We start from the raw sequence: 22,441 nt of genomic DNA, 5'->3' as shown, positions 1-22,441 counted from the left end.
TCCAACTAGGAGAAAAACAGAGAGAGGAACAGCATATTATGGATTCAATGGTTTGTGAAAATGTGAGAGAGATGGCTCCTTCAGTACCAGTGTCCTTCACTTCACCAGTAGGCTTATACTTCACTTCTACAGTAGGCTTATAGATACTTGAAGATAAGAGTAACTCGCACGTTCACATAATACACGTGAAATACAAAAACAAACACTCCAAAACACACTGTTGTTTTATAATCAGCTGACCACGTGTCAGCCGAACCATATCCAGCTAGGTGAGAGGAACCAGATGAACTAAATGAAAGGGTATTTTGGCAGCTAGGCCAAGCCAGTAGGTAGCTACCAGTGGGAACATGATTGCATGATGAGTGAGATGAAAAATACCAAATCAGGCCATGAGACAACCAAACCAACACATGGCACCCCATGAAGAACTTAAAGATGCCACGAGAATATCACTCTTGTTTGGACTGAGAATGAAACACAAAGATCATGTCTAGAGATAATATCACTGCTTCATATTATATTCAAATGGAGTTACATTTCAAGATAGGAAACTGATATTGATATCTGAGATCAAATCAAATGTATTTATATAGCCCTTCGTACATCAGCTGATATCGCAAAGTGCTGTACAGAAACCCAGCCTAAAACCCCAAACAGCAAGCAATGCAGGTGTAGAAGCACAGTGGCTAGGAAAAACTCCCTAGATCAAATTCTCATCATGGACACACAACGTAAACTGAGATAAACTCATTCACCATTGCTAAATGGAGTATATAAATGGAGACATGTCAGGACAGAATATCTCAAAGCGGCCTCATCTGCAAAAAGCATATGAAGAGTTTCATACCAAGATTATATAGAGTTGAAGTCGGACGTTTACATATACATAGTTTGGAGTCATTAAAACTAGTTTTTCAACCACTCCACAAATTTCTTGTTAACAAACTATAGTTTTGGCATTTCGGTTAGGACATCTATTTTGTGCATGACACAAGTAATTTGTCCAACAATTGTTTACAGACAGATTATTTAATTTATAATTCACTGTAACACAATTCCAGTGGGTCAGAAGTGTACATACACTAAGTTGACTGTGTCTTTAAACAGCTTGGAAAACTCCAGAAAATGATGTCATGGCTTTAGAAGCTGCTGATAGGCTAATTGACATCTATCGTTGTCTCTGATTGAGAACCATACTTAGGTACCCTTTTCCCACACCTGTTTTGTGGAAAATTAACTTTGTAGTTGTTCAGGACACATAGCCCAAAGCCTCACGGTTTGGTTTTTGTTCTTTGTTTTGTCGGCGTCATTTTTAATTAAAGTTCAAATGTACGCTTACCATGCTGCATCTTGGTCCAGTCCTTCAGCCAGCCGTGACAGAAGGTTTTCACACACCTTGACTTTTTTCCACATTGTTGGTTTACAGCCTGAATTGACCTATACACAATACTTGTGTCAAAGCGGAAAGTGTCAAAGCGGAATAATGTTTTTATTCGATTTTTTACAAATCAATTCAAAATGAAAAGCTGAAATGTCTTCGAGTCAATAAATATTCAACCACTTTGTTATGGAAAGCCTAAATAAGTTCAGGAGTGAAAATGTACTTAAACAAGTCACATAAGTTGCATGGACTCACTCTGTGTGCAATAATAGAGTTTAACAATACTTTTGAATGACTTCCTCATTTCTGTTCCCCACACACACAATTATCTGTAAGGTCCCTCAGTTGAGCAGTGAATTTCAAACACAGATACAACCACAAACACCAAGGAGGTTTTCCAATGCCTCGCAAAGAAGGGCACCTATTGATAGATGGGTACAAAAAAATGACAAATATCCCTTTGAGCATGGTGAAGTTGTTAATTACACTTTGTATGGTGTATAAATACACCCAGTCACTGTGGCTGTGATAGGATCAAACTGAGGATGTACTGTATAAACAACATTGTATTTACTCCACAATACTAGCCTAAGTGACAGAGTAAAAAGAAGGAAGCTTCTACAGAATATAAATATTCCAAACATGCATCCTGTCTACAACAAGGCACTAATGTAATACTGCAAATAAATGCGGCAAAGCAATTCACTTTGTCCTGAGTACAAAGTATTATCTTTGGGGAAAATCCAATACAACACATTACTGAGTACCACTCTCCATATTTTCAAGCATAGTGGTGGCTGCATCATGTTATGGTTATGCTTGTAATCATTAACGACTAGGGAGTTTTTCAGGATAAAAAAAAAAACAGAATGGAGTTAAGCACAGGCAAAATCCTAGAAGAAAACCTGGTTCAGTCTGCTTTCCACCAGATACTGGCAGATTAATTCACCTTTCAGCAAGACAATAACCTAAAACACAAGGCCAAATCTACACTTGCTTACCAAGAAGACAGTGAATGTTCCTGAGCGGCCAAGTTACAGTTTTCTACTAAATCTACTTCAAAATCTATGGCAAGATCTGAAAATTGTTGTCTAGCAATGATCAACAACCAGCTTGAAGAATTTTGAAAATAATGGGCAAATGATGCACAATCCAGGTGGGTAAATCTTCGAGACTTACCCAGATAAAGTCACAGCTGTAATCGCTGCCAAAGGTGCTTCTACAAAGTCTTGACTCAGGGGTATGAATACTTATGACAATTTGAATATTTCTATATTACATTTTTAATAAATTTGCAAAAATGCATAAAAACATGTCATTTTGGGGTATTGTGTGTAGACAGGTGAGAAACAAAATATGTTAAACAAATGTTTTATTCAGGTTTTAACACAACACGTGGAACAAGTCAAGGGGTATGAATACTTTCTGAAGGCACTTCAACTACACCGATATGGCTGCATTCTCCCCTTAGTCAAACACGGTGGAACGTGGACAGGTTTTACACACAAACTCACCACCCTGAAATGGTTTTAATCGGGCATAATGCAACATGTACAAATAAGGTTCTATGTACAGGTTAATTTAGCGCTTTTACACATTACATGGTTTTACAGATGTTAGACAGGAGAGGAAGAAAAAAAACAGGGGCCACTAAATCTTTTGTAGAATCCAGTGAGAATATCCCATATGTCATACATGATTTATTACCTCTTCATTTGTGAGTTACTGACTACTATGGACATTAATAACTGAACAGAAAGGCAGTAATGGCAGACCTAAATGTATTGCTTGGACAAGACTAGTTATCATCAAATTACCATGCAACATAAAGTGAGCTGCTTCACTTGTACCGTCATAGAAAGACACTTTAAGGTTGTGCTCAAGTTGACAAAATTCTATAAGCATTGAGTTGTGTAAACATTTCAAGCAAATTGCATGTTACAACTCTATCGTGGTGCAATATTACATACAAAATTCCATATTAAAACTATACAACTACAATATCTCTCCTACCATTATCGACCAGTAAAGTGAATGAAATGCCTCAAAGGCTTGTCAAAGAGAGGCAGAGGAGACTTTTTTCAAATTATCAGACAAGAAGCCCTGCTGTTTCACCACATCTGCAATGGCTGCATTCTTTGGTAATAACTGCTGTGCCACTGGTAGTAACCTTCTGAATGGTGTTCTGTGTAGATGTCAGTGCTTTGGGGGAAATGCAGGAAACAACACCTCTCCTCAGTCTGTGAGTTAAACCTATAGTATATACTGCATGTCGTTTATAAAGGTAAAACAAATAGGATATACTATCATTCATACACTGTCAATAGAAAAAGTGTCAAACAATGTCCCAATCTAGTGTTCGTGAAATATGGATATGCATTTATATGCCATTATCCACCGCTCTCTCAGCTCATCTCTGTGCCGTGGTCCAGCTCCATGACTGGTCTTTTGTCAGGGCAGTAGTCTCTGGTCATCACGCTCCACATACCTCTGCAGGGTGCTGTAGTACTGCTCACTCTTGGAGAAGGTGTAGAGGCCTGAGATCTCCTCCCAGGCCTTGTGGTTGGGGAAAGGGAATATTTCCGGTTCACGGTTCTCAAAAAAGCTTTTCAGGTTCCTCTCGGCCAGCTTGGATGCGTACTCCATAGAGAATGTGTCGAACTGCTCCTTCTCCTTTTCTACGTAGTGCTTCCAGAAGGTGAGCTGCAGGTAGCTCACCTTCGAGCGGCAGTTGGTGTAGCAGGTCCCGAGGAGCCCTAGAACGGCTGAAATGATGATGATACACCAGCCCAGTATCTGCGGATGTACAACCAGGAACCAAAACTCACGCTCACATAAAATGAATAAAGAATGCCAACAGTTTTTAAAAATAATAATAATAATAATTGTTTATAATAAATTTCAATAGTGTTGCTTACAGTCAACTGAATTACAGATAGTAAAGTATATCAACGACTCGCACCAGCATTTGCAGCTGTACAATATGACATTGAAAAATATGACATTCCACCGTACAAAAGTCACAAACAGGGTCTGACTGCTGCTTGCACTCACCTGTGACTGAGCCCGGAACATAAGCAACAGTTCCATGTTCAAGTCACTGGGCAGCTTGGACTTGCTGCAGGGCACACGGGCCAGCTCCTCCCGGCAAATCAAAGTCCTGTTCTTACAGAACATATCCAGCACCAGGTTATTATCCAGCCCGCTGACGGCACACTCGTAGAAGGTCCCGTTCAACAGTGCCACACACAGCCACATGATAGGGGCCACACAGGCACCGAAGAAGATTTTGACAAACACCTTGAGGCAGGTGAAACAGTTGCCACCGGGGCAGAGCTTAACGGGGTTGAGGCAACAGCCAGTGTAGAGGCGCCACAGCCTGCTGCTGAAGAAAAGACCCAGCACCAGAAGCACCAGGCCTGGGCCCAACAGGAAGGTCAGGCCGTATGCAAAGTTCTGGTCGTGGTTGCAGGGGCACTGGAAGGAGACCATGGAGAAGATCCGCTCTCCCCCGATGGTCAGGAGGGCCATGAAGCTGTAGCCAATGGTGGCCTTCTGGTTCATGAAAAAGCGCAGGACGGTCTGGAAGTTATCCATGGTGTCGACAAGGAGTTTTCACGCACGCACGCTCAGCAAAAAACAAAATAACGCACAGAGAATGAAGATTTAGAAGAGGAAAAATAAGGCAGTGAAAGGGTTGCGTCTCCAACACGCACTCCACTTCCTGTGCTGTCTGAGCACAAACACACTGAAGCTCTTCGGAGCCTATTTCTGCCCCTCCCTTTCCCTCCCTCCTGTTCTTTCTCTTTCAATCTTCCTCTCTCACCAACTCCTCCCTCTTTTCCTCACTTTAACTCTTAATCCAATGAGATTGTATTCTCCAACTCTCAAACCCCACCTTGATTCTTCCTTCTAAATGTCCTTCTCTCCCACTCCCCCCTCCTTTCCTAGGCGTAGGTAATAAAACAAAAGTGACTAAACTGGCTGAGATCCTGCAGATCTGGTTTTTTACTTCAGGCCATGCAGCTGCCTTTGTCCTCTCAGAGTGATGTCATATGACAAGCAGCCACAGGGTCATGCAGTCTGTCAAAAAAACAAAAACGTAACTTTAACCAGATTCACTTGGATAGTTATTTGAGCAGTTCAGCACAGTGATTTCAGCACCATGATTTATTGTCTGTATTAAATGCACATACAGCTTGACCCAGATACAACATTATACAGTATATGAAATCACTCTTTGCTCTCTCTCGCCCTCTTTTTCCCTTTCATGCACAAAACACCACACAACGTGGTATTTCGGCACAAAAGCTGCAGTGCATTCATAAGCAGTTGCAAAAATGTTCATACTGAGCTATGCAAGCTCACGTAGATGCGTGTCGTGCAATACCCAAAAATATAACACGGAGCACGACAGTTTTATAGGCAATCATATAGCTAGCTAGACATTACATTAGACTTGCATAAGACCTACTAGTGTTTCAGAAAAAGGAGAAAAGGGCAGATCAAACATGTGTTCTGAGTTAGTGGTTGGTAAAGAGAAGGGTTTCCTCTCCCACTTCCTATAGAAGCCTGTGATGAGTTTCTGTGCTCTACAATTCACACAGGATGAAGCTATAGTCTCCTCACCCTAAACGGCCTCTGAGTGCTATAAGGGCACAAGGCGAAACCCAAATGCAGACACAGGAGGCAAACGGCAGCGCACCTCCAAATCGATCCCGCTCCAGAGTACAGGCCTCGGCGTAACCCTCATTCCTTCGACGATAAACTCTAATCCGACCATCACCCCTGGTGAGACAAAACCGCGACTCGTCAGTGAAGAGCACTTTTTGCCAGTCCTGTCTGGTCCAGTGACAGTGGGTTTGTGCCCATAGGTGATGTTGTTGCCGGTGATGTTTGGTGAGGACCTGCCTTACAACAGGCCTACAATCCCTCAGTCCTGCCTCTCTCAGCCCATTGCGGACAGTCTGAGCAACGACGGAGAGATTGTGCGTTCCTGGTGTAACTCGGCAGTCGTTGTTGCCATCCTGTACCTGTCCCGCAGGTGTGATGTTCGGATGTACCGATCCTGTGCAGGTATTGTTACACATGATCTGCCACTGCGAGGACGATCAACTGTCCGTCCTGTCTCTCTGTAGCGCTGTCTTAAGCGTCTCACAGTACGGACATTGTAATTTATTGCCCTGGCCACATCTGCAGTCCTCATGCCTCCTTGCAGCATGCCTAAGGCACGTTCACGCAGATGAGCAGGGACCCTGGGCATCTTTCTTCTGGTGTTTTTCAGAGTCAGTAGAAAGGCCTCTTTAGTGTCCTAAGTTTCATAACTGTGACCTTAATTGCATACTCTGTTAGTGTCTTAAAGGCCGTTCCACAGGTGCATGTTCATTAATTGTTTATGGGTCATTGAACAAGCATGGGAAACAGTGTTTAAACCCTTTACAATGAAGATCTGTGAAGTTATTTGGATTTTTCAGAATTATCTTTATAGTTTATGTTTGTCTTCGGGACTTTGTGGCCCCGTTACCTCAAATACTGTGAGCGTGACGTAATCAGATGTGCTGGAGGAGGTGAAAAGGTGTGTGAAAGAAAGTCGAGGCACAGGATCCACTACCTGAATGAGAGTGAGTGCAGTGACAGTGTGGCAATAACATAGTGTGTTTGTTCTCTTTCAAAGTCAAGTTTTACTATCCCCTTTTGGACCAAATTCACTGCATTATCCTCATACTTAAAGTGAATCCTTGTGCTTCAACTTTCTTTCAAGTTCTTCCACTCATCCAACAACAGCTCCCATGGTCTCACACCATAAGACTTCTGATACCAATGCAGCAAATTTGGGGTGATATTGGGCCACAAAACTGAACCGCTATACATTTTCTTGGGGGAAAAAAGTATTTTTATTATTTTGAAAATACAAAATACCATTCTCTGAAGTATCTTGTTACAAATAAAAATGTATATACAGTGGGGCAAAAAAGTATTTAGTCAGCCACCAATTGTGCAAGTTCTCCAACTTAAAAAGATGAGAGAGGCCTGTAATTTTGATCAAAGGTACACTTCAAGACAGACAAAATGAGAATTTTTTTCTCCAGAAAATCACATTGTAGGATTTTTTTATGAATTTATTTGCAAATTATGGAGGAAAATAAGTATTTTGTCACCTACAAACAAGCAAGATTTCTGGCTCTCACAGACCTGTAACTTCTTCTTTAAGAGGCTCCTCTGTCCTCCACTCGTTACCTGTATTAATGGCACCTGTTTGAACTTGTTATCAGTATAAAAGACACCTGTCCACAACCTCAAACAGTCACACTCCAAACTCCACTATGGCCAAGACCAAAGAGCTGTCAAAAGACACCAGAAACAAAATTATAGACCTGCACCAGGCTGGGAAGACTGAATCTGCAATAGGTAAGCAGCTTGGTTTGAAGAAATCAACTGTGGGAGCAATTATTAGGAAATGGAAGACATACAAGACCACTGATAATCTCCCTCGATCTGGGGCTCCACGCAAGATCTCACCCCATGGGGTCAAAATGATCACAAGAACGGTGAGCAAAAATCCCAGAAACACACGGGGGGAATCTAGTCAATGACCTGCAGAGTGCTGGGACCAAAGTAACAAAGCCTACCATCAGTAACACACTACGCCGCCAGGGACTCAAATCCTGCAGTGCCGGACTTTTACTCCCTACCTTTTCTAGTGGGGAAAGAAGGGTTGCAGTGTTGTTTCTATCTTAACCTATAGCCTCACCCTCCTCTCCGTGAGTTTGTCCAGGAGGTTGTATTTTGAGTTGGTTGTATCTAAATGACAATTTGATATATGCCTGTTGATATGGGGGATTTGGTTTATGGTTCTGAGGTTTGGGAAAGGAGACAAAGCTGAACGATTAATTATGTCTATGCTGTCTGACTATGTGTGTCTTTGCTATTAAAGGAACTCAGTTGCATTGTAAGGGGGCTCTCAGAGAATTCATTGGAGAGAAACTGAATTTATCTGAGAGTCACAGGATTGTGATAAGAGCTCATATAATTAAAGATGGACTTTTATAACTAACGCTGACGTGTGTGTGTGTGGTTTGCTCCCATGATTTGGTAAATAGAGGAAATTTCCACGACATTTGGCGACGAGGAGGGGATGTGAATCTTCACTCGGTGACCGTTCCTACGATCTAGGTAAATAAATCGTGCACGAGGGATCCCCTAAACTTGGGATCTCAGGGAGAACCACACTTCGGGAACGAAGCAGATGGACCAACCTTTGATCTAAGAGGAAGCGAGCCGAGTGGATTCCACATCTCGAACTGAGTTTTTTTTTAAAGAAAAAGGTGAGCGAACCACACACAGATTTGAAGTCGAGTTTTTTTAAATTATGCCTGTTACGTATACTCTGAGCGTGAATTCCTTTGTAAGGAAGGCACCTTGGCGGCGTAAGCAGGGCCGAGTCAGAGGAGAGTAATCTGGGGGTTTTAGTGGACTCAAAAGATACTCTGCGCTGTCCGGTTGCCAGTGACCAAGAGCCCTCCTGACACTGAATTGATCACAGTGGGGATTTGGTGAGGTCTGTCGGGGTGATGGGCCAGGGGGTCTGTGTGTTCTAGGTGAAACACGGCACTTGGTGAAGCCCTATTGGAAGAAGGACCTCATTCTGTGCGTCTGTGTGATTTGTCTAAGTGACCCTCAGATGTGGTGAATTCCAATTATTTTAAATGTGCTAGGATTACTCTGTGTGAGTATGTAATAGTTGTCGGACCGTTCTGTGTGAGCGGGATAGGACTACTCTGTGTGAGTAGCGGGATAGGGTTGACTCTGTGTGGGAAAACCTTTCGATGCCCTGTGTGGACGTCTGAAAAGTTCTATGTGAAAATCTGAACCTGAAAGTTCCGTGTGAGTACCTAAGATTTTTAAAGTTTTATATGGATTCTGTGAATGATTTGAAATGATGATAAATGGTATGTGTGTATAAAGTAATGCGGAGAATGATTAGATACAATTTAAACCACCCATTCGTAGACGTACGTAGGTTTTGAGTTGATATCTTAAATGGATAATTTGATAAAGATTACGTTTTTTAAGCACTATTAAAATAATCTACAACATCTGGGAAATTGAGCTCTAGAAACTGATTAGAGTGTGTCCACTTTTGGTTATCTTACCCTAACGATGTAACTATAGAACGCATATTGGATTATCTCCGTCTGGGTGAAACACGTTAAATTAAAGATGGACTTTTATAACTAACTCTGACGTGTGTGTGTGTGTGGTTTGCTCCCATGATTTGGTAAATAGAGGACATTTCCACGACAAAAGGAAAGAATAAATGGGGCCATGTATCGTGAGATTTTGAGTGAAAACCTCCTTCCATCAGCAAGGGCATTGAAGATGAAACGTGGCTGTCAGGACCCGGTTACGAACCTGGGTCTCCAGTGTGAGAAAGAGTCACTTAGCAAACTGAGCCACGAATAGTCGGCAGAACCCAGAAGATGAGGCAGACACAGCAGTACTTGATGGTGTTTTAATAAAGTAAAAGGAAAGTTCAGGCAACAATACAAATCCACAACGTCAAAAGTAATTCCAAGAGAACAAAGGTAATCCTCCAAGTCAAAAAGGTAAATCCACAAGGTGGTAGGTACAGCAGAAAAAAAGCCTCAAAAGCTAATCAAAAATAAATAACCAAAAACAGAGTACCACAAGAGCATCCAACTGGAGCAACAAACGTTCACAGCATCACTGGGGCTGGGTGCTAACATTCAAACACAGAGCAAAGAACTGAGGAAAACCAAGGGTTTAAATACAATCAAGGAACAAGGGGAAAACAAAAGGGTCAAAAAGCACAATGGGGGCATCTAGTGACCAAAACCAGAACAACCCTGACCAACATCAGAAGCCTCCTCCCTAAGTTTGTCTTACTCACTGCTTTAGCACACTCTGCTAACCCTGATGTCCTTGCTGTGTCTGAATCCTGGCTCAGGAAGGCCACCAAAAATTCAGAGATTTCCATACCCAACTATAACATCTTCCGTCAAGATAGAACTGCCAAAGGGGGAGGAGTTGCAGTTTACTGCAGAGATAGCCTGCAAAGTAATGTCATACTTTCCAGGTCCATACCCAAACAGTTCGAACTACTAATTTTGAAAATTACTCTCTCCAGAAATAAGTCTCTCACGGTTGCCGCCTGCTACCGACCCCCCTCAGCTCCCAGCTGTGCCCTGGACACCATTTGTGAATTGATCGCCCCCCATCTAGCCTCAGAGTTTGTTCTGTTAGGTGACCTAAACTGGGATATGCTTAACACCCCACCAGTCCTACAATCTAAGCTAGATGCCCTCAATCTCACACAAATCATCAAGGAACCCACCAGGTACAACCCTAACTCTGTAAACAAGGGCACCCTCATAGACGTCATCCTGACCAACTGGCCCTCCAAATACACCTCCGCTGTCTTCAACCAGGATCTCAGCGATCACTGCCTCATTGCCTGTATCCGCTACGGAGCCGCATTCAAACGACCACCCCTCATCACTGTCAAACGCTCCCTAAAACACTTCTGTGAGCAGGCCTTTCTAATCGACCTGGCCCGGGTATCCTAGAAGGACATTGACCTCATCCCGTCAGTTGAGGATGCCTGGTCATTCTTTAAAAGTAACTTCCTCACCATTTTAGATAAGCATGCTCCGTTCAAAAAATGCAGAACTAAGAACAGATACAGCCCTTGGTTCACCCCAGACCTGACTGCCCTCGACCAGCACAAAAACATCCTGTGGCGGACTGCAATAGCATCGAATAGTCCCCGTGATATGCAACTGTTCAGGGAAGTCCGGAACCAATACACGCAGTCAGTCAGGAAAGCTAAGGCCAGCTTCTTCAGGCAGAAGTTTGCATCCTGTAGCTCCAACTCCAAAAAGTTCTGGGACACTGAAGTCCATGGAGAACAAGAGCACCTCCTCCCAGCTGCCCACTGCACTGAGGCTAGGTAACACGGTCACCACTGATAAATCCATGATTATCGAAAACTTCAATAAGCATTTCTCAACGGCTGGCCATGCCTTCCGCCTGGCTACTTCAACCTCGGCCAACAGCTCCGCCCCCCCCCGCAGCTCCTCGCCCAAGCCTCTTCAGGTTCTCCTTTACCCAAATCCAGATAGCAGATGTTCTGAAAGCGCTGCAAAACCTGGACCCGTACAAATCAGCTGGCCTTGACAATCTGGACCCTCTATTTCTGAAACTATCTGCCACCATTGTCGCAACCCCTATTACCAGCCTGTTCAACCTCTCTTTCATCTCGTCTGAGATCCCCAAGGATTGGAAAGCTTCCGCAGTCATCCCCCTCTTCAAAGGGGGAGACACCCTGGACGCAAACTGTTACAGACCTATATCCATCCTGCCCTGCCTATCTAAGGTCTTCGAAAGCCAAGTCAACAAACAGGTCACTGACCATCTCGAATCCCACCGTACCTTCTCCGCTGTGCAATCTGGTTTCCGAGCCGGTCATGGGTGCACCTCAGCCACACTCAAGGTACTAAACGATATCATAACCGCCATCGATAAAAGACAGTACTGTGCAGCCGTCTTCATCGACCTTGCCAAGGCTTTCGACTCTGTCAATCACCATATTCTTATCGGCAGACTCAGTAGCCTCGGTTTTTCGGATGACTGCCTTGCCTGGTTCACCAATTACTTTGCAGACAGAGTTCAGTGTGTCAAATCGGAGGGCATGCTGTCCGGTCCTCTGGCAGTCTCTATGGGGGTGCCACAGGGTTCAATTCTCGGGCCGACTCTTTTCTCTGTGTATATCAATGATGTTGCTCTTGCTGCGAGCGATTCCCTGATCCACCTCTACGCAGACGACACCATTCTATATACTTTCGGCCCGTCTCTGGACACTGTGCTATCTAACCTCCAAACAAGCTTCAATGCTATACAACACTCCTTCCGTGGCCTCCAACTGCTCTTAAACGCTAGTAAAACCAAATGCATGCTTTTCAACCGGTCGCTGCCTGCACCTGCATGCCCGACTAGCATCACCACCCTGGATGGTTCCGACCTAGAATATGTGGACGTCTATAAGTACCTAGGTGTCTGGCTAGACTGCAAACTCTCCTTCCAGACTCATATCAAACATCTCCAATCGAAAATCAAATCAAGAGTCGGCTTTCTATTCCGCAACAAAGCCTCCTTCACTCACGCCGCCAAGCTTACCCTAGTAAAACTGACTATCCTACCGATCCTCGACTTCGGCGATGTCATCTACAAAATGGCTTCCAACACTCTACTCAGCAAACTGGATGCAGTCTATCACAGTGCCATCCGTTTTGTCACTAAAGCACCTTATACCACCCACCACTGCGACTTGTATGCTCTAGTCGGCTGGCCCTCGCTACATATTCGTCGCCAGACCCACTGGCTCCAGGTCATCTACAAGTCTATGCTAGGTAAAGCTCCGCCTTATCTCAGCTCACTGGTCACGATGGCAACACCCATCCGTAGCACGCGCTCCAGCAGGTGTATCTCACTGATCATCCCTAAAGCCAACACCTCATTTGGCCGCCTTTCGTTCCAGTACTCTGCTGCCTGTGACTGGAACGAATTGCAAAAATCGCTGAAGTTGGAGACTTTTATCTCCCTCACCAACTTCAAACATCAGCTATCTGAGCAGCTAACCGATCGCTGCAGCTGTACATAGTCTATTGGTAAATAGCCCACCCTTTTCACCTACCTCATCCCCATACTGTTTTTATTTATTTACTTTTCTGCTCTTCTGCACACCAATATCTCTACCTGTACATCACTCCAGTGTTAATCTGCAAAATTGTAATTATTTGCCTACCTCCTCATGCCTTTTGCACACATTGTATATAGACCCCCCCTTTGTTTTCTACTGTGTTATTGACTTGTTAATTGTTTACTCCATGTGTAACTCTTTGTTGTATGCTCACACTGCTATGCTTTATCTTGGCCAGGTCGCAGTTGCAAAAAGAACTTGTTCTCAACTAGCCTACCTGGTTAAATAAAGGTGAAATAAAATTTAAAAAATCCTGAGAGTGGCTGGGTCTTTCAGCATGAAATGATCCCAAACACACTGGCCGGGCAACGAAGGAGTGGCTTCATAAGAAGCATTTCAAGGTCCTGGAGTGGCCTAGCCAGTCTCCTGATCTCAACCCCATAGAAAATCTTTGGAGGGAGTTGAAAGTCCGTGTTGGCCAGCAACAGCCCCAAAACATCACTGCTCTAGAGGAGATCTGCATGGAGGAATGGGCCAAAATACCAGCAACAGTGTTTGAAAACCTTGTGAAGACTTACAGAAAACGTTTGACCTCTGTCATTGCCAACAAAGGGTATATAACAAAGTATTGAGATAAACTTTTGTTATTGACCAAATACTTATTTTCCACCATAATTTGCAAATAAATTCATTAAAAAATCCTACAATGTGATTTTCGGGATTTTCTTTTTCTCCTTTTGTCTGTCATAGTTGAAGTGATGAATGTCGTCTATGATGAAAATTACAGGCCTCTCATCTTTTTAAGTGGGAGAACTTGCACAATTGGTGGCTGACTAAATACTTTTTTGCCCCACTGTAATACACAAATGTAATTGAAATATGTATGTCAAATACATGCAACAGAAATACTGCCTATCTCTCTGACTAGTACTACTTAAGCTTTACACAGAGATACGAATCTAACAATTACGCTAAGTTTGCATTCAATTCAGAGCTGATGTTCATCGCAGTTCACTTGTGGCAATGGTCGGTCTACAGTGCAATAATATAAAGAACAATAACGCATAAATACTTTGGAGACCGAGCTTGTAAGGTCAAACTGAATGTTATTGTGGGTTACCGTCATAAAGATGCTACATGTACACTGGTAACAGGCTTTTATTGAAAGTATTTTGCAGTGCACAAACTAGCTCCTTATTTAATAGAAACAAACCATGCGTTTCCTGTCTAATGCCACAGACCACCTGTATGTAGGCAAAGTCTGAGGAGCATAAAAATACTAAACAGAAAAGTGAAAGAAAGTACGATAAACTATTTTAAAAAATAATAAAAATCCCTCCAGAGCACAATATAAAATTGGGAAGCATTGTTATTGAAGCAAAGACCTGAGAGTGGTTAATCAGATGTGATTTGTCTTTCTACTGAAAAATCCCCTGACGCACAGCGATAGAGTATAATCATGACAACAATCCTCTATAATGAGTCATAACTTTGACGCTAAAAGTAATGAGGATGGTTACAGATAGGGTCATGATAGTGATGCTGTCACTGCTGTTCCTATGATCATATGCATGCCCATTCACAGCAACATTTTGCCCTCATCCACAAAGGTGAGCACAGACGGATTAGCAGTGTCTGGACCGTCTGACCTGACAGATGACATTCTGTGGTCCCTGGCCTCTGCAGGGTCCTGGCACTTCTCCACGTACTTGTGCAGGATGCTGTAGTAGTGGTCTCTGGTGCTGAACCTGTAGAGGGACGAGATCTTCTCCCAGGCCTGGTTAGGTGGGGTCGTGACAGGCTCTGGAGGCATCTGCTGGAAGAAGCTCTTCAGGTTCCTCTCTGCAAGCTTTTCGGCGTGATCTGCCGTGTAGCTTTCCAGCAGGTCGCTCTCCCGCTGGGCATAGACCCTCCAGAACTTCAGCTGCAGGTAGCTGACTGGGGAGTTACACCGGGCAACACAGGTCAGCAGGAGGTTGAAGACCATGATGGAGGCGATCAGTAGCCAACCCAGGACCTGAAATCAAAACCAAAACATTCCACACAATATTCAACTATTCTGCTTAACCCCTTACCTGGAATGCCTGAGTTAATGTCACAGTTATAATTGCCCACATACAGTATTCTGCTCAAACTCAAACCATATCTATAAATATAGCAGGAGAATGTATTTGGGAAGCATACTGGGGCAGCAGGGTAGCCTAGTGGTTAGAGCATTGGACTAGTAACCAGAAGGTTGCAAGTTCAAACCCCCAAGGTACAAATCTGTCATTCTGACCCTGAACAGGCAGTTAACCTGCTGTTCCTAGGCTGTCATTGAGAATAATAATTTGTTCTTAACTAGTAAAATAAAAAAATACTGTATAAGGAACAGTAGATTCATTTCAGAGGTGTGTGTTGGTCAGCAATTCATCCATCACCTCTTTACATAGGAAGCAGTGTTTCCCTTAGGATTTTTTTCAGCAGGGGCAAAGTTAGCATAGGGGAGAGGGCGTGATAGTTGGTGTGGCCAATGGTGAGATCTCCGACCATACATTTTAGAGGCCCTCCTCTTGGCCGCAGAGAAACAATTTTGCTGTTTTAAAGCTAATTTCGTGCAATTCTACACATTTTGTCATGGGGCTTGTGCCGTGTTCTTATGCTATCGGAGTGACTCAAACATTCTATCGAAATCAATGGGGGCTCCATTATCTTTTCAACATACTTTATATCTGATTTACGCCTTTTAAATTTACACTGAAAACATTTTACCATGCCTGCCACTGCTAAATTAATATAGGGGAAAAACTGGGAAGTTTTGTACATTAAGGAGAACAAGTCATACAGAAACTGAGTCAGACTGAAGAAGAACTGCTATTTTATAACAATGGAAGTAGCCTATGCTTTGGGGAACTTTTGCTTTGGGGAATTGTAATGTTGGAATTTCCAAATGAAATGTGATGCAACAAATGCCTTCAAAGCAAAAATGTGTACTTCATAATGTCAGAGGCTCAGTTTAAAAATATACAACTCCCTTAGCTGGCAGAACACATCCAGGGGTGTCAATTACTGTTAGCAGAAACCTGATACCTGTCAGTCTAATCACCTACACTCCAACAGGCCATCGACAAAAACAAAGATAGCCCATTAAAACATATTGAAGTGTGTAAAGTGGGGCAAAGAAGATATGATAAAAAATGATAAATCAAACCATAACTTGGCTCTATTAGAGTGAATATTATCTCACCTGCGACTCAGCGTGGAGGGTTGCCAGCACATCATTGCTGTCAGATTGTGGCACGTGGGTGGCTCTCCCACAGGGGAATTTATAAAGTTCATCCTGGCACTGCGGACTCTTCCCATCGCAAAGGTGGTTGGTGAAAACAGTTACATTGATACCAGTCACGGCGCATTCAAAGTAATTGCCATTGAGCAAAGCGACTGAAATCCAACTCACAGGTGCAACGACTGCTGTTGTGGTGATCTGAAAGAAGACCACCCCACAGGCGCAAAAATATTTAAAACGACACAATTTGGATTTGCGTAAACACAAACCTGTAAACAATTTCCATGTTTTATTGCTCATGACGTAACCTAACACCAACAGCGCCAGAGCAGGCACTAAGAGAAACACCATGCCGTAGGAAAAGTTCCAGCCACTGCAAGGACATTTGAACACCACTGACGAGAATATCTGTTCCCCGCCTGCAGTTAACAACGCAACTAAACCAAACCCGAGACTAGTCTGCTGTTTCTGAACAATTTTAAGAACAGTTTTGAACATATCCATCTTTCTAGACGCACAGGACTCACAGGCACTTCTGCTGATAGCAAGTCATGGGAACCATATAAATTGACGTGACAGCTATACTTTCAGTTCTCCTGTCCTCTCTGGCGCGCCTCCAACTCAGGGTGTGACTCGCTTCACTAGGCTACAGTTTATTGAAGGACAATACTGTTGCATCCTAAGATGCTGGGTTCTTTTACTGAAGACTCCGAAGCGTACTTATAATAAACGGAACAGATTTAATTATTTATTTCCTTAACACATTAGTCGACTACTCTCTACAGTGTCTTCAGCCCAACTCTCCAATACATCATTGAATTTTTACCGCCCTTTCATCTCCTAATCCAAACACTTCAATGCAAGACCAGAAACCCCATTATCATTTGTTCATTCAAATAACTCAACCCCTGCATGCAAATCCCATTGACTATTTGCAACCATTTTTACATATAAACTCATTAAGCTATCAAAATAAAGAAATTCGCACACTCCACTGTGTCATCTCCCAGTAATTTAATGGATATTTACCGAAACGGGCATCACTGTGACTTCCTCTAAACTCATTAACACATTTCTCAATACACCACACTTCTCCACAAATTCTCACTTCCTCTGAAAACATCCTTGATGAACATCATGGGTTTTCTAAAACAGTTTTTCACTTATCAACTCATATACAACCTGTTTACAGATCCAATTGGTCCGGAGGCCTTCTTACTCTTTTTGGCCTCTCGACGCTCTGGGCCCTCAGGCTCACGGCCTGGCACAATCAGTGTCTCTGTATGTGTGCCTGTCACAGTCGTAGTTCCCAAGTCCCAATCAGAAACGTTCCACTCTGACACATTCAGGTCTTCTCTTTCATTGTGTTGCATCATCATTTGACCCACATGCGTCTTACACAGTTTCCCCTCAGTCTGCACTAAGTAGGTTACAGGACCAAGTACCCTTTTCACAACCCCGGGTACCCATTTCTCTCTACTCCCAAGTAATATCGGACAAGCACTGTTTGTCCCAACGACTGCATGCCAGCTGAAAAACTGTGTTTAACCAGTGATAACCTTGTTCTAACCTGTCGTTTTAGGAACAACTCGGCTGGAATTTTTCCATTTGTGGCATGTGGCGTATTCCTGTAGGTAAACAGAAAGTTGTCCACACTATGCTGTACAGACCGTCCTGATGACTTGTCCTTCTCTAGAGCCTGTTTTAGATTCTGTACAAGTCGCACTGGGCGCCATCTGAAGCTGCATGATACAGAGACTACTGGATGTGTTTCACCCCATTCAACTGGAAGAATGTCTCCATCTCTTTTGAATCCAACTGTGGCCCATTGTTTGAAACACACTCCTCAACTAACCCGTAGGCTGAGAACATTCCCCGGAGTGTATCTGAAGTACCGTAATTTCTGGACTATTAAGTGCAGCCGCAGGTGCCTACCGGTACATCGAAACAAATTAACTTTACACAGCCTTTAAACGAAACACGGCTTGTTACAAAAATTAATAGGCCTTTTAACGAAATGCCGCTTGTAACAAAAATAAATAGGCTTTTAAACGAAACACGGCTTGTAACAAAAATAAATAGGCTTTAACGAAACACGGCTTGTAACAAAAATGGAAAAAAATAGCAGTAAACAGTAGCCTACCAAGAAAGTCATTGGTCACTATCTTCCTCCTCCTGTGCACTGAAACCACTGAAGTCATCTCCTTCTGTGTCGGAGTTGAATAGTCTCAGAATTGAAAATCCACCTCTAAAATCCTCAAACTTCATTGCGGTGGCGATTGTTTTGGCTTTCAGTCGGATCTGCACAGTTGAAACACCTCGGCCGTCTGCTCTCTGTGTGTTGACCCAGTCTTCAAGCTCATTTTCTAGTTCGGGTCATCTGTTTTTCTTCCCTCTGAAAGCTTTTGTTGTCTTTTTGCACTGAGTCAGTTCCTCACGCTGCTGTTTCCAACGTCTTTTCATCGACTCATTAAGGCCAAGCTCCCGGGCAGCAGCTCTATTTCCTTTTCCAACAGCCAGATCGATCTCCTTCAACTTGAAAGATGCATCATATGCATTTCTCAGTGTCTTTGCCATGATGAGGGTGACAAAATGACTACCGTAATCTGAATGATGGGAAGTTTGAGCGCGCTCGATTTACGTCACATTATGTGACGGTGCTCAGTTTTTTGGCGGCATGATTCTTGTGAAAGCGGGGAAAAATCCATAAATTAGTCGAGTCATTGTATAAGCCGCGAGGTTCAAAGCGTGGGAAAAAAGTAGCGGCTTATAGTCCGGAAATTACGGTACTACTCATATACTTTACTTCTGGCCAGCGTGAGCATGCATCCATAACTACTAAGAACAGGGTGCTTTCCCTTTTGAGAAGATATATATGGATGCGCTGCCAGGGCCCCGCTCAGGCCACTTCCAAGGATGCACTGGTGCAAGGTTCTGCATATGTCTATTAGACTGACACACCTGGCATCCCCTTACCATGTCTTCTATGTCTGAGTCTAACCTGGGCCACCAAAAGTGGCTCCTTGCAAGAGCTTTCATTTTGACCATTGGTTTTCATGTAGCTCCTTCAGTAGCTCCTTCAGTAGCCAGCACCATCGCTCTCTTACCCCATAACCCACAATCTCTTTCTACAGTGAGCTCATCCCTTCTCACCCAATAATGGTTAGGCCACTCTGTAAGTGCGAAGTGCTTCACTTTTGCCAAACCCTTGTCCTTGGTAGTTTCCCTGGCTATGTCCTTAGGTAAAATGGAAAGTACATCTAAAAATGACACTTGATAGTTTGGATTGGTCTTATGACCATATAGGTAGTCAGAGAACTTCATTACCCCAATATGATCCCTAAGGCCTTCTTCCCTATTTGGGCACACTTCAACTCTGTGTGTCGTGAACTTAGTGAGTGTCGTGTTCAACTTAGTGAGTGTCGTGAACATATGCAATAGGCCTCTCACTACCGTCAGGCATTGTGTGTGAGATGACAGCACCCACCCCATATGGTGAGGCATCACAAGCCAATATTACTGGCATGTGTGGGTCGGGGTGCACTAACACTGGGGAGGAAGACAGCCGTGTCTTTGTTCTTTCAAATGCCTGCTGACATTGTTCTGATCACACCCAAGGTCTCTCTTTCTGTAAGAACTCTGTCATAGGTTTGATGAGAGTAGAGAGATTCTCCATGAACTTTCCATAGTGGGTAAGTAAAGGCAGATATGCGCTGAGCTGTTGGCACTAGGGATGAAACAGTTACCGGTTTCTAGATAAACCAAAGAAAAATTCCCGACGATCAGTATTACCATTTCAAATTTTAATTATCATTAAAAGTCATGGTAAAAATACTGTCCAGCAGCAACCAAAGTTAGCAACAGTCTGACGCAGGCGCAGCATGCTACGTGTGTTTTGTTTTGTGTGAAAACATGGCAAAAGGCAGTGACAGCGCTCGGGAGATTTTTCAGCCTTCTGAGAGGATCAAATCTGAAATGTGGTCGTATTTTGGGTTTTACAAGAGTGCTGAGGGAAACTTAATCGAAGATGGTCACCCTGTCTGCAGAACATGCAAAAAATACAAAAATAATAACAAATAAATAAATCGCTGTGAAAGGGGGCAACAATTCAAATCTCTTGAGTCATCTTCGTGACCACCACCCACTACTTTATAGCGAATGCAAGGTAAGTGGCATGATGTGGGAACTTCGGAATGGGGGAAAACGTCATGGTTTGACTGTCTTACTTGCTAATAGCTTGTCAGTAATGGAAACTAAGGCTTTCAGTGTTACCTACTCTTGTAAAAACACCACACGTTGTTCTGATGCTGTACTGTATGTGTCGTGTGTCTGCAGACTCTATTCGCCCATTGCACACGTTATGTAGTTTAGTCACACTACCAACATATTTTGTGTGTGTGTGTGTGAGAGAAATAATTATAATTATAATTTAACATCACCAATAATAATAATAATAAATAATACATTTGCTATTCCTTTGTTTGTGTGCAGCAGGCAAACCCAGTGATGCTACTGGTCCCTCCTCATCTACAGTTGTGACACAGACACTCCAGCAAGCATTTAAAAAGGCAGGCTGCTTATGGACCCACATCACCACAAGCTGATGTAGGGGTGGACAACCCTACATCATCTTCACTATCCATTTCCTCACCCCAAACTGGCAACTGGAATCAAACTGCTTGGAAACACAGTTCTTCCCAGAAGATCAATCGGCTCACAACATCAGAGAGTTTTTTGAGAATATGCTGGAAGAGTGGGGGATCAACAAGAAAGACCTGGTCTGCATAACCACAGACAATGCAACAAACATGATCAAGGCTTTTGAAGAGTTCCCAGATCTGTGGCTTAGGTGCTTTGGCCATAATTTGATGATCGTACGCTATCCATTTATGTTTTTTGTATGCTATTTTAATATATGAGAATTAACCAATGATACAGGCCACACCCGGCCATGATTACAGATACCTGTGTGTCTTTTGACACTATATAAATGAGTCATCCCGCAGTGTTTGTCATTATACCCTGATGAAGACAGCTTGTCTGTCGAAACGTTGGACATAAATATTTTTGCATCTGAGCTCCTAGAGTGTGCGGCTCTCCTTTATTTTTTAAGTTGGCCATAATTTGAACCTGGCCATCTCAAAGGTTTTGAAAATTCAGAGAGTTGACACAGCTGTCAAGGTCTGCCGTCATCTGGTCCAAGGCATCTCACGGAGCTGGAAGAGAAGGAGAGAACTGAGAGAAAAGCAAGCTGCCCTCAACATACCACAGAAAGCTCTGATCCATGATGTGGTGACCCGATGGGGATCTACACACAAGATGCTTGAGCGTTTCCTCAGCCAACAGCAGCCAGTTTGTGCGACACTTGGTGGAAAAATAGGAACTTGATGCCCAAGGATGCCGACATAATTGTCATGGAGAAACTGTGCCAGCTCCTTGAACCTCTGAGCAAGTTTACAGATGCACTTGCCTCAGAGACATGAGTGACACTGTCAGCCATCAAGCCTGTCCTGGACCACATCACCCGTGATATTCTGGTGGAAAAGGATACGGAGCCATCCCTGACCAAGGAGATGAAAAGGGTAATGAGAGAAGACCTTAACAACAGATCCACAGAGAAGGCAAAGAGAGTCATGCACATGGCTTGTTTCATTGACCCCCACTTCAAAAGGAGCTTTTTAGATGAGCCTGAGGCTGCAAAAATTCAAATAAAATCAAATGTATTTATATAGCCCTTCTTACATCAGCTGATATCTCAAAGTGCTGTACAGAAACCCAGCCTAAAACCCCCAACAGCAAGCAATGCAGGTGTAGAAGCACGGTGGCTAGGAAAAACTCCATAGAAAGGCCAAAACCTAGGAAGAAACCTAGAGAGGAACCAGGCTATGAGGGGTGGCCAGTCCTCTTCTGGCTGTGCCGGGTGGAGATTATAACAGAACATGGCCAAGATGTTCAAAAGTTCATAAATGACCAGCATGGTCAAATAATAATAATCACAGTAGTTGTCGAGGGTGCAGCAAGTCAGCACCTCAGGAGTAAATGTCAGTTGGCTGATCATTAAGAGTATTTCTACCGC

The 22,441-nt window shown here is 43.3% G+C and overlaps 2 protein-coding genes across 2 annotated transcripts; both read right to left on the bottom strand.

Moving 5' to 3' along the window:
* Positions 1 to 2,736: 2,736 nt before the first annotated feature.
* LOC109864792 (calcium homeostasis modulator protein 5) lies at positions 2,737 to 10,353 on the bottom strand. The gene is made up of 2 exons (XM_020452746.2): positions 4,436 to 10,353; positions 2,737 to 4,177 (listed from the first exon to the last, which is right to left on the bottom strand). The coding sequence occupies exons 1-2, from the start codon at positions 4,976 to 4,978 to the stop codon at positions 3,833 to 3,835; spliced, it is 888 nt and encodes a 295-aa protein (XP_020308335.1). The 5' UTR covers positions 4,979 to 10,353; the 3' UTR covers positions 2,737 to 3,832.
* Positions 10,354 to 14,240: 3,887 nt separating this feature from the next.
* On the bottom strand, positions 14,241 to 16,913 carry LOC109864777 (calcium homeostasis modulator protein 6-like). Its single transcript, XM_020452728.2, has 2 exons — positions 16,327 to 16,913; positions 14,241 to 15,117 (listed from the first exon to the last, which is right to left on the bottom strand). Exons 1-2 carry the CDS (start codon positions 16,867 to 16,869, stop codon positions 14,680 to 14,682), a joined length of 981 nt encoding a protein of 326 aa, XP_020308317.1. The 5' UTR covers positions 16,870 to 16,913; the 3' UTR covers positions 14,241 to 14,679.
* Positions 16,914 to 22,441: the final 5,528 nt, after the last annotated feature.

This window comes from Oncorhynchus kisutch, linkage group LG2 (genome assembly GCF_002021735.2).
Source record: "Oncorhynchus kisutch isolate 150728-3 linkage group LG2, Okis_V2, whole genome shotgun sequence".
In the NCBI taxonomy this organism is placed as follows: Eukaryota; Metazoa; Chordata; class Actinopteri; order Salmoniformes; family Salmonidae; genus Oncorhynchus; species Oncorhynchus kisutch.
Note: the sequence above shows the minus strand (reverse complement) of the source record. Positions and strands in the feature narration are given on the sequence as shown.